This window comes from Nycticebus coucang, chromosome 14 (assembly GCF_027406575.1).
Source record: "Nycticebus coucang isolate mNycCou1 chromosome 14, mNycCou1.pri, whole genome shotgun sequence".
NCBI classification, from domain to species: Eukaryota; Metazoa; Chordata; class Mammalia; order Primates; family Lorisidae; genus Nycticebus; species Nycticebus coucang.
This window is the reverse complement of record NC_069793.1, coordinates 4,320,156-4,330,502: the sequence shown is the minus strand read 5'-3', so window position 1 is coordinate 4,330,502 and position 10,347 is coordinate 4,320,156. Positions and strand designations below refer to the sequence as shown.

Genomic DNA, 10,347 nt, shown 5'->3' with positions numbered 1-10,347 from the left:
ATCCTCTCAAGAACCATGACAATTAAGTGCTATTGCTACTGCTCAGAGAGGTTGAGTAACTTGCTCAGGATCATTCAGCAAACAGGAGAATAAACGAACAAGCGAGTGACATGTCACTCTGCAGCCACAGGTGCCCTTCCCATCGAGGCCTCCCTGCAGCTATCACCGCTTAGGAGAGTGGAAATGAAGGCGCCGCTGTTGCTGGTCTTGACCTGCACTCCCTAGAGTGTGGGGGTGGATGAGGATTTAGCTCAGGGACCCTGGGTGGGCCGTGGGAAATGAGCACTGCTGGCTGGGGGACTCATGAAGGCTTCCTGGAGGAGGCAGCATCTGCTGCCAAGATCCAGCTGGTATTTCCATCCTGTAACCCACCTGGGGGATTTTCCTCCTTATACTGTGACTCTCTGCCAGCCCACCCCAGCAGCCACGCTGGAGCAGCCTCAGACAGGTTGTCAGACCTGTTCCCAGGCCAGCTGTGGGGGTGGATAGAGCTGCAGCTCTTGGCAGTAAAGAAGGGGTAGGTGTGGGTTTTGGGAGATGCTGCCCCGCCCATGCTTGTTGGGTAACCCAGACATTTCTCCATTGCCAGGCATGGGCATGGGGTGAGAGGTGCTGGGCTGCCAGGCTTCTAGAGCACCAGCAGTGGGCAGAGGCAGGGCTGAGCCAAGGTAGGAGCAGAGTCCACTCATTCGGAGGCAGAATGTCTGGGAAAGGGAGCAAAGGTGTGGCAGAGGACCTGGGGCCGGAGCCCACCCTGGGGTATGTGGGGCTGCTGGGAGCGGGGGATCAAGTGAGGGGCCTTAGGGTAAAATGCACTGGGTGGGGGCAGCAGCTTGGGGACAGGATGTGGGACCCTGGAGAGGGTAAAGGGGTGAGACTGCCGAGGGGCTTGGGGCTGCAGGGTACAGCCGTGGGCATGGACCACACTCAGGGTGGGGAGGCACTAATCCTTCCTGCTCTGACCTTGGGCACAGGTCACTTGTCCTGTCTAAGCCTCACTTTCCCCTGTGGAGGCTCCCAGGAAGCAGCCTCAGAGATGAGACATGTTCCCCAAGAACCCCGGAGGTGGATAGGAGGGGCTCCCAGGCTGGGGGAGGAGGCAGCCTCATTGACCCCCACCAGGGACTCAGTGGGGGTCACCAGGGTGCAACTGGGATGTTTTGGGGAGTCAGGTTCGGGAAGGGGGGCACTTAGTGGTGAGGCCAGAGCTGAGTCTTAGGTTTCAGGTTTTAAAAGCAGTATTCATCTCTCATTTCTGATTCCAGAAATACCATATTTTTTGGGGGGGGGGACAGAACCTCAAGCTGTCACCCTGGGTAGAGTGCCCTGGCATCACAGCTCACAGTAACCTCCAACTCTTGGGCTTAAGAGATTCTCTTGCCTCAGCCTCCCAGCCTCCCAGCCTCAGCTGGGACTACCCACTGCAATGCCCAGCCATTTTTGGTTGTAGTTGTCATTGCTGTTTGGCAGGCCTGGGCTAGATTTGAACCTGCCAGCTCTGGTGTACGTGGCTGGCACCTTAGCCGCTTGAGCTACAGGCGCCAAGCCAAAAATACTATATTCTCGTACAAAATATCAACGTTACAGATGTTGGGAAGACAAAATTGAGGGGCATCTGGGTATAGGGGCTCACATCTGTTATCTCAGCACTTTGGGAAGTGAGAGGTTTGCATGAGGCCAGGAGTTCAAGACTAGCCTGGGCAACATAGCAAGACACCCCCCCCCCCACGATCTCTACAAAAAATTTTAAAATTAGCCGAGTGTGGTGGCATGTGCCTGTAGTCCCAGTTACTCAGGGAGATGATTTAAGAGGATCACTTGAGCCCAGGAATTTGAGGCTGCAGTGAGCTATAATTGTAATCATGCCACTGCACTCCAGCCTGGGTGACAGAGTGAGACTTTGTATTTAAAAAAAAAAAAAAAAGCACAGAGCACACATTGGTTGGCAAGCACATGGTCACAATGTTGGTTGGGAGAGGAATGTGGGGGGCCACACGAACCAGGATTGAACCCGTCATTTAGCAGCTGTGAGGAAGGCACATCAAGTTGCCTCCTGGAGCCTCAGTTTCCTCATCTTTTGAATGGGGTGGTAACAATCTCATCAGGCTTTAACAAGATGCTGTGTGTGCCTATAGCTGAGAGCACTTGGCTCCAAACATAGGTTTACTTTTCTCTGGCCTCTCAGGGTGAGTCCACTGCCTGCAGGATGAATCCCAGTTCTCTAGTTCTCTAAATCTGCCCCACAGGGCCTTTGCACATACTGGTCCCTCTGTACAGAGCTCCTGCCCTCCAAGAGGCCCTGTCCTACCATCACGCAGTGTAGTTGGAGCCGGCTGGGGGTCTCGGCCCACCTCTGGAAGGTGCCCGTGGTGTGCTGATCACGTTCACAATTATATTATTCTCAGTCTCATTGTTCTGCATCTGGATGTGAGCACCAAGAGTGCTGGCTAAGACTGGGGTGCTCGCCTCCTGCTGAGCCGGCCCCACACTAGTGAGTGCTGGGACCCCTCCTACACCATGGTCAGGCGAGGCAAGACAGTACCTAGGGCAGGCGTCCTCAAACTTTTTAAACAGGGGGCCAGTTCACTGTCCCTCAGATGGTTAGAGGGCCGGACTATAGTTTAAAAAAAAACAACTATGAACAAATTCCTATGCACACTGCACATATCTTATTTTGAAGTAAAAAACAAAGTGGGAACAAATACAATTCACACTGCTTCATGTGGCCCGCAGGCCGCAGTTTGAGGACACCTGGCCTAGGGTGAGAGACAGGGCCAAGGTCCAGATCCAGCCCCTGAAGAGGCTGTGAGACCTCAGCCCCATCTCTCTCCTCATTTGTCAAGCAGACGCCGCTGGCTCCTTGGTTACTCTATTGAGTACCAGGTGTGTACAAGTGAGGACACAGGTGATGACTTTTGAGAAAGAGCAGAGGTCCTCCACGTCACCTCCCCATCCGTCTCACCTGGGAAAGGTGCAACTGAGCTGGGGCCAGGGTCCTGGGATAGACATGAGGACACCTGTGTGCCATAGCTTCTCGGCCTTGGGCCCTGAATTAGGGCCGAGACAGCTCTACTAGGGAGCCATGGAAGAAGTTAGAGCTGGGCTGATGTGAACAGGAACTGCTTAAAGCCTTGGCAAGGGCCTAGGTATGGTGGCTTATGCCTGTAATCCTGGCACTCTGGGAGGCTGAGGTGGGTGAATTGCTTGACCTTGAGACCAGCCTGAGCACGAGTAGGACCTCGTCTCTACTAAAAGAATAGAAAAACTAGCTGGGCATGTGGTGGGCACCTATAGTGCCATCCCAAGTACTCAGGAGGCTGAGGTAAGAGGATTGCTTGAGCCCTAGAGTTTGAGGTTGCTGTGAGCTGTGATGCCATGGCACTCTAGCTTGGGCAACTGAGTGAGACGGTCTCAAAAGAAAAAAAAAAAAGCCCCAGTAGGAAAAGCTGGGGGAGAGCCAGTGACAGTGACACTGGCATTGCAGGCAGAGTGGTGGGGTGGGGCTCTGCAGCCCGGAGCCTGGAACTTCACCAGCTGCCAGAAGGGACCTAGGCAGCCCCACCCAGCCCAGGTCCTCCAGGAAGCACACCCAGGGAATGGCCCATTGTCCCGTGGGGCCAAGGACCATTTCACTTTGCCCTCCATTCACTCTCTGGGGCAGAACCTGGGTGAGCATCCTCAGGTCTGGCACAACCCAGGGCCTCTTCCAGCCCAAGACAAGGGTTGAGCATAGCCAGTGGTCAGGTCTTTGCTGAGCACCAGCTGTATGCTTCATCCTCCTCCAGGCCCTCAGGGCAGGGGCAGGCTGTGAGTGGGGTGGGGTGGAGGGTGCCAAAGGGAGAGACGTGACTCTGCAGGTGTGACTGGAAAGGACTCCGTGGGTTCCTGTTGGAGCATGTGCTCAGGCTGGGACTACCACTGAGCCGGGGACCAGCTGCAGTCTTTGTCTTATCATTCATAAGAACAGTGACCACGGCAGTCAGGTCAGCAGGCCCTGTCCATGAGGAAGTGCTGGTCCCACCTCACACAAGAGTAGAGTGACTAATGGTGGACAGGTGCAGATGGGGCCACCAGCCTCCAGGGCACCGAGGAGATGCTGAGCCCCGCTCACTGCTCACTCCCACCGCCAATGCCAGAGGTACTGGGCCTGGCCCTGTGGCACATTGCTGAAGGCTAAAGACTGCCCATGTCCCCATGCTGTCACACTTGGATACACACAAACACACATGTACAGAGACAAGACACACAAACGTGCAAATGTGTGAACATGCATGGTGCAGAGACACACAGGATCTGCACCCCATTTGCCGCCCTGGGCTGGGTGCTCAGAAATACCCCCTTGTCCCGGGTCTTGGCAGTCCTCCTCCAATTGTCCCTGGCGTGGTGGGGCTCCCCAGGGCAGTCCCAGCTCTGCCAACCTGCCCTCTCCTCCCACCTATGTCCTCGGAACATTCTCTGATTCTGCTTGAGACCCTGCTTCTAGGACAAGCTGAGGGCCACCCTTACCCCAGAGCAAGCACTAAACCCTCTTCAGCACTAGGGTACCAGATGCGTGTTCCCTTGTGGCCAACCTCAGGCCTCAGTTTCCCCATCTAATACCCCAAAGCTCTGAGTCCTCAGAGCCCCCTGAATCCCTGGTTTAGTCTAGGGAGAGGCATGCTCAGCAACTGTGCACATGGCCTGGGTGGTCTGTGTGGGGGTGGCCAGGAGCTGATGCAGGTGAGTGTGTGTGTCCATGGGAGAGGAGTACAGATGCTGGGTGGCCAGGGTCACGTGAGGTGTGGATGTGCTGGGCACCAGGGGAGGAGGGCTGCAGCCCACTTAGGTGCCAGGAGGCCGAGCCTAGGGCCCTCCCCCACGAGTATGATGGGGAGGCAGGTGAGTAGAGGGTCACAAGCAGCCCCTGGCCCCTGTGGGGTCCCCCTAGTGGGTCCCAGCGTGTGTACCTGACAGGGGTGTCCATGAGCCCCCACAGGTGCAGGCAGGAGTGGGAACGCCTGTAATCAGGGGCAGCTCCGGCCGTCCAGTCCATGCTGACCCCTCTTGCAGGATGGATCCCTTTGAGGACACGCTGCAGCGGCTGCGGGAGGCTTTTGCTGCGGGGCGCACACGGCCAGCCAAGTTCCGGGCTGCACAGCTCAGGAGCCTGAGCCGCTTCCTTCAGGACAACAAGCAGCTACTGCAGGATGCACTGGCCCAGGACCTGTGCAAGGTGGGCATGGGGGACTCCAGGCAGGGGTGTACCTGTCCTTGCCGAGGGGGTCTGTGCCCTCCAAGATGACTGGTTGTGTGCCCAGTTTGATTCCATGTAGTTAACACAACCTCCCCTGGCAAGTGGAGTGTGACAGGCTCCATACATTAACTCGTGAACACCCACAGCCATCCTGTCAGGCAGGTTCGATTGCTGATTCTGTGTTACAAATGGGGAAACTGAGGCACTCAGGGATTATGTCCCATGCCTGAGGGCACACATCCAGGAAGTGGCAGATCAGAATTGTAGTGGGCACCAGGGCCTGGCTCCTGGCTTGTGTGTGGCTTCCACAGGACAGCTGTGGCACTGTAGGGACTGTCTCTGGAGGGGTGACTATTCTTGCCTGGCCATGGCCTGACTCCCCCAAACTTCTCCCCCACAGTCGGCCTTTGAAGCAGACATATCGGAACTCATTATCTGCCAGAATGAGGTGGACCTGGCCCTCAGGAACCTTCAGGCCTGGATGAAGAACAAGCCGGCTGCCACCAATGTGGTGAGTCCTGCTGGTGGCGGGAGAATCGGGAATAGGCTCCTTCCTGCCCTGGCTGATCACTGACTTTCTCAAGACCTCGTCTTCTTCTGGGTTCTGTCATGCAGGGAACTGGGACCCCATGTGTAGGGAGTAGGTTCTGGGGGGATCCTAGGAGGGAGGCTCACTGTCCACCCTGCACCCCAGATCACGAAACTGGACTCGGCCTTCATCCGGAAGGAGCCCTTCGGCCTGGTGCTCATCATCGCCCCCTGGAACTACCCCCTGAACCTGACGCTGGTGCCCTTGGTGGGCGCCCTGGCTGCAGGTGAGGAGAGGGCCCCCGTCTTCCTAGCCACTGCCTTTCCCAAAGACTACCTTCAGAGGCCCATGCACGTGAGGCCTCTGAGCCCAGCCCTGGGTGAGCATGGGGGCCTGGCCTCCCTCACGACTTCCTCACCTGCCCTTGCAGGGAACTGCGTGGTGCTGAAGCCATCAGAAGTCAGCAAGGGCACAGAGAAGGTCCTGGCTGAGGTGCTGCCCCAGTACCTGGACCAGGTGAGGGTGGCCCTGCCCCAGCAGCACCTGGTGTCCCCATACCCTGCCCTGCTAGCTGAAGAGGTCCCCTGTCCCTAGCTGGCCCCTGAGCCATCTGTCCGCCTTGCAGAGCTGCTTTGCTGTGGTGCTGGGTGGGCCCCAGGAGACCGGGAAGCTGCTGGAGCACAAGTTCGACTACATCCTCTTCACAGGTGAGGGTGGCTCTGCCTGGGTCTTACAGGGAGGGGACAGAAGGGAACAGAGTAGGGAAGGCTGAGTAGGGAGAGAAGAGGCCGTGGCTGGTGTGGGGCATATGGAGAGCTGGGGCTGTTGCAAATGGCAGCCGTCCTGGGCAGGCCATACCCATACAGTCTTGGAGAGAAAGGATCCTGGGGTGGCCGGGCTGCAGGCAGATCCCTGTGGGTGAGGCAGAATCGGCAGGGAGAGGTGGATGGGGCAGCCCAGGACTTAGCCCGAGGAGGGTCCCTGTGGAAAGGAAGGGACCAGGAATCAGGTGCCTAGACCATCTGACCAATGCTTATCACGCCCCTGTAGAGCCCAAGTGTAGGCAAGATGGTCGTGGCCACCACCTGTCCAGGAGGTGCAGAGCCCCAGGCCACCCCACCTGGTCCGCGTGATTAAAGGGACACTGTGGTTTCTACCCACACCCAGGAAGCCCTCGTGTGGGCAGGATCGTCATGACCGCTGCCGCCAAGCATCTGACACCCGTCACTCTGGAGCTGGGGGGTAAGAACCCCTGCTACGTGGACGACAACTGCGACCCACAGACAGTGGCCAACCGTGTGGCCTGGTTCCGCTACTTCAACGCTGGCCAGACCTGTGTGGCTCCTGACTACATCCTGTGCAGCCCTGAAACGCAGGAGCGCCTGCTGCCCGCCCTGCAGAGCGCCATCACCCGCTTCTATGGCGATGACCCCCAGAGCTCCCCAAACCTGGGCCGCATCATCAACCAGAAGCACTTCCAGCGGCTGCAGGCACTGCTGGGTTGTGGCCGTGTGGCTATCGGTGGCCAGAGCGACGAGAGTGAGCGCTACATTGGTGGGTCCCACTCACCTTGCCATGCTGGAGGGGCCTGGGCTGGGCCACGAGCCTGAGCCAAGATCCTGAGCCTGAGCCAGAAATCTTGGCCCACCTGAAAAGAGCCCAGCCCTGAGCCCACTTCTCACTGCCATGATCCCTGGTGCTAACGCTCCTGTGGTGCTGGTCCTCAGCCTATGACACTGCGATTCCAAATAAAGTTCGCACATCTCTGGATTCACTGCGCTCACACCCCAGGGGTCCAGGATGCTAAGACTCTAAACTCCCTTCCCATCATCTCTGTCCCAAAAGGCTGTGACCCCACAGTCTATTGGCTTATAATTCCCAGATTCTAAACTCTGATGGCCCCGTCCTGAGCTTTCCAGCCTCCTGGGTCCATGTGGCTCCGCAGTTCACGGTGACACTGTGGCTTGAACATTCTGGGTGCTGTTACCTTGGACTCCATGGTTCTAAGTTCCCATCACCCCTAATTATGAGACCAAAGTTGGGGGATTCTCTGGGCCCCACAGGCTACCAGCCTGGAGAAGCTCCCACGGTCCCTTTCTTGGGGGCTCTGGGAGATTTTCCTCTCTAGGAGCCCCTCAAGCCTGGAGTCCTGGGAAGTCAGGTCCAGAGTTCCACAGACTGGATTCCTAGGGAGGTCGGGTCCTGGCGGTGGCTCCAGGGCTGAACTGTCCCTGTGCCTGCAGCCCCCACGGTGCTCGTGGATGTTCAGGAGACAGAGCCGGTGATGCAGGAGGAGATCTTTGGGCCCATCCTGCCCATCGTGAACGTGCGCAGCCTGGACAAGGCCATCGACTTCATCACCCGGCGGGAGAAGCCTCTGGCCCTGTACGCCTTCTCCAACAGCTGCCAGGTGGGGCTCAGCGGGTTGGGGCCAACGGGGGCTGAGAGGGGCACATTGGCCACCCTTTCCACAGCCCTTCTTGGAGGGCTTCAGGGCAGCAGATGCCTCAAGTGTGACTATAATCCAGGTCACCTGGTACAACTGCATCCTGCATCCTGCATAAGGTGCTGTGGAGGGACTTAGCAGGGTTGAAATCTGATAGGCATGTGGCTGGCAGTGTCTGTCCTGACAACATCACTGGGAAGGTGCTGTCCCCTAGGAAGGGCTTGGGGGGAGATGGAAGCTTGGTAGAGGGTGGAGAAGGAACAGCCATCGGAGATGCTAGGACCCCTCTCCCTTCCCCGTGGGATGTCCAGGCTCAAGGCCCCTTCCCAGATGACTGGAGCCCACCGGTCCCCCAGGTGGTGAACCAGATGCTGGATCGTACCAGCAGCGGAAATTTCGCAGGCAACGAGGGCTTCATCTACATGTTGCTACCATCCCTGCCGCTAGGGGGAGTGGGTGAGTCGCTGCCCTCCTCCTAGATACCCAGTCCCCATCTCCAGGAAGTCCCTTCCCTCACTGTCCCGGCTCTGGGCCTCTCAAGGCCTCAGTTTCCCTCTGTGCCAGAGGCTCTTCGGATGGCCTGGCTGTCTCCGAGCTCCCTGCCACTGTCAGCTCCTGGCAGGGAGCCGCCCCGCCTCGGCCCTCACTTCCTGTGCCCATGCAGGGAACAGCGGGATGGGCAGGTACCACGGCAAGTTCTCCTTCGACACCTTCTCCCACCACCGCGCCTGCCTGCTCTCCCACCCAGGCCTGGAGAAGCTCAATGACCTTCGCTACCCGCCTTACACCGACCGGAGCCAGCAGCTTTTGAGGTGGGCGGTGGGCTCCTGGACATGCACCCTCCTGTGAGGCCCGGCGGGTCACGGCAGGGAGCCGGGGCGCTCTGGCCCACCCGCGTCCTCATGGCTTCTCCAGACCCTAGAGTCTCGGGGCCTCAGGTTGCTGGGCCAGAGCCATGTGAAGGGGGCTGAGAAGCAGGTTCTGGCTACTACCCTGGAGGGCTGCTCAAGGGAGGCCAAGAGGCCATGAAATGTGACAAGCGTCCCCATCAGCCCACCCCAATTCCAGCCTTTGCTCTCTCTGTCATGGTCATGGCTGACGGTCCCAGACACTGAACAAAGACAGGGCCCCATCTGCTTCAACGCAGCAACACCAATGGCTTAGAGAGCCTTGAGCCCCTGCTGGTCTCTGCTCGCTGCTCTGTCCTCCAGGGACCTCCCCACAGCCCAGATGGTCTCTGTAGCACCCGTGGCTCACAGTGCCCCACACTTACCCACAGCAGCCCCTTCCACCCAGAAAGCTTGGGTCTGCAATGCTTTTCTGCTGCAGCCCTGCTGGGTGACGGGTCCCTTGACTTCCTCAAGCCTCAATTTCCCTATGTGAAAGTTGCCAGAACGAAAATGAGGTCACTTATGTCAAATCTAACAAAATGGAGGCAGGGGAGGCTGTGAAGAAGGCTTCAGGCACACATGCCCACCACAGGACTTAAAATGAGGGCCATTAAGGGGACAGGTCACAGGAGCTTTCTTGAGAGTACAGTGTCCGGGAAAGGTGGCCCCACAAGGACACCTACCTAATAGCTCTGTCTCCACGATGCATAAATGCCAACCCCTGTAGTGAGCCTGCCACCTGTGGACCTTATTGCAAAGCAGCTCACAGGAGCTCTTTGTCTTTAAAAGCTTCTCCTTTGCTATGACCCACCCCCCCCATATGCCTATGATCTGTCATTGCACATACAGGCTGGGTAGCAGTTCTCGGCTTGTCCCCAAATAAACCTGTCTGCTCTGGAGAGTCTGTGTTTCTTTGGTGCTTTCTTTCCTTTCCTTTTTTTTTTTTTGCAGTTTTTGGCCAGGGCTGGGTTTGAACCCTCCACCTCTGGCATATGGGGCCGGTGCCCTACTCCGTTGAGTCACAGGCACCACCTTTCCTTTCCTTTTTTTTTGAGACAGAGTCTCAAGCTGTCACCCTAGCTATAGTGCCGTGGCGTCACAGCTCACAGCAACCTCCAACTCTTGGGCTCAAGCGATTCTCTTGCCTCAGCCTCCCGAGTAGCTGGGATTAGAGGCGCCCACCACAACGTCTGGCTATTTTTTGTTGTTGCAGTTGTCATTGTTGTTTTAACTGGCCCAGGCCAGGTTT

At 57.5% G+C, this 10,347-nt stretch overlaps 1 protein-coding gene across 1 annotated transcript; it reads left to right on the top strand.

Moving 5' to 3' along the window:
* Positions 1–605: 605 nt before the first annotated feature.
* LOC128565804 (aldehyde dehydrogenase family 3 member B2-like) lies at positions 606–9,672 on the top strand. Its single transcript, XM_053562535.1, has 10 exons — positions 606–759; positions 5,050–5,212; positions 5,634–5,744; positions 5,928–6,048; positions 6,193–6,278; positions 6,388–6,469; positions 6,930–7,316; positions 8,006–8,172; positions 8,565–8,664; positions 8,873–9,672. The coding sequence occupies exons 1-10, from the start codon at positions 701–703 to the stop codon at positions 9,055–9,057; spliced, it is 1,461 nt and encodes a 486-aa protein (XP_053418510.1). The 5' UTR covers positions 606–700; the 3' UTR covers positions 9,058–9,672.
* Positions 9,673–10,347: the final 675 nt, after the last annotated feature.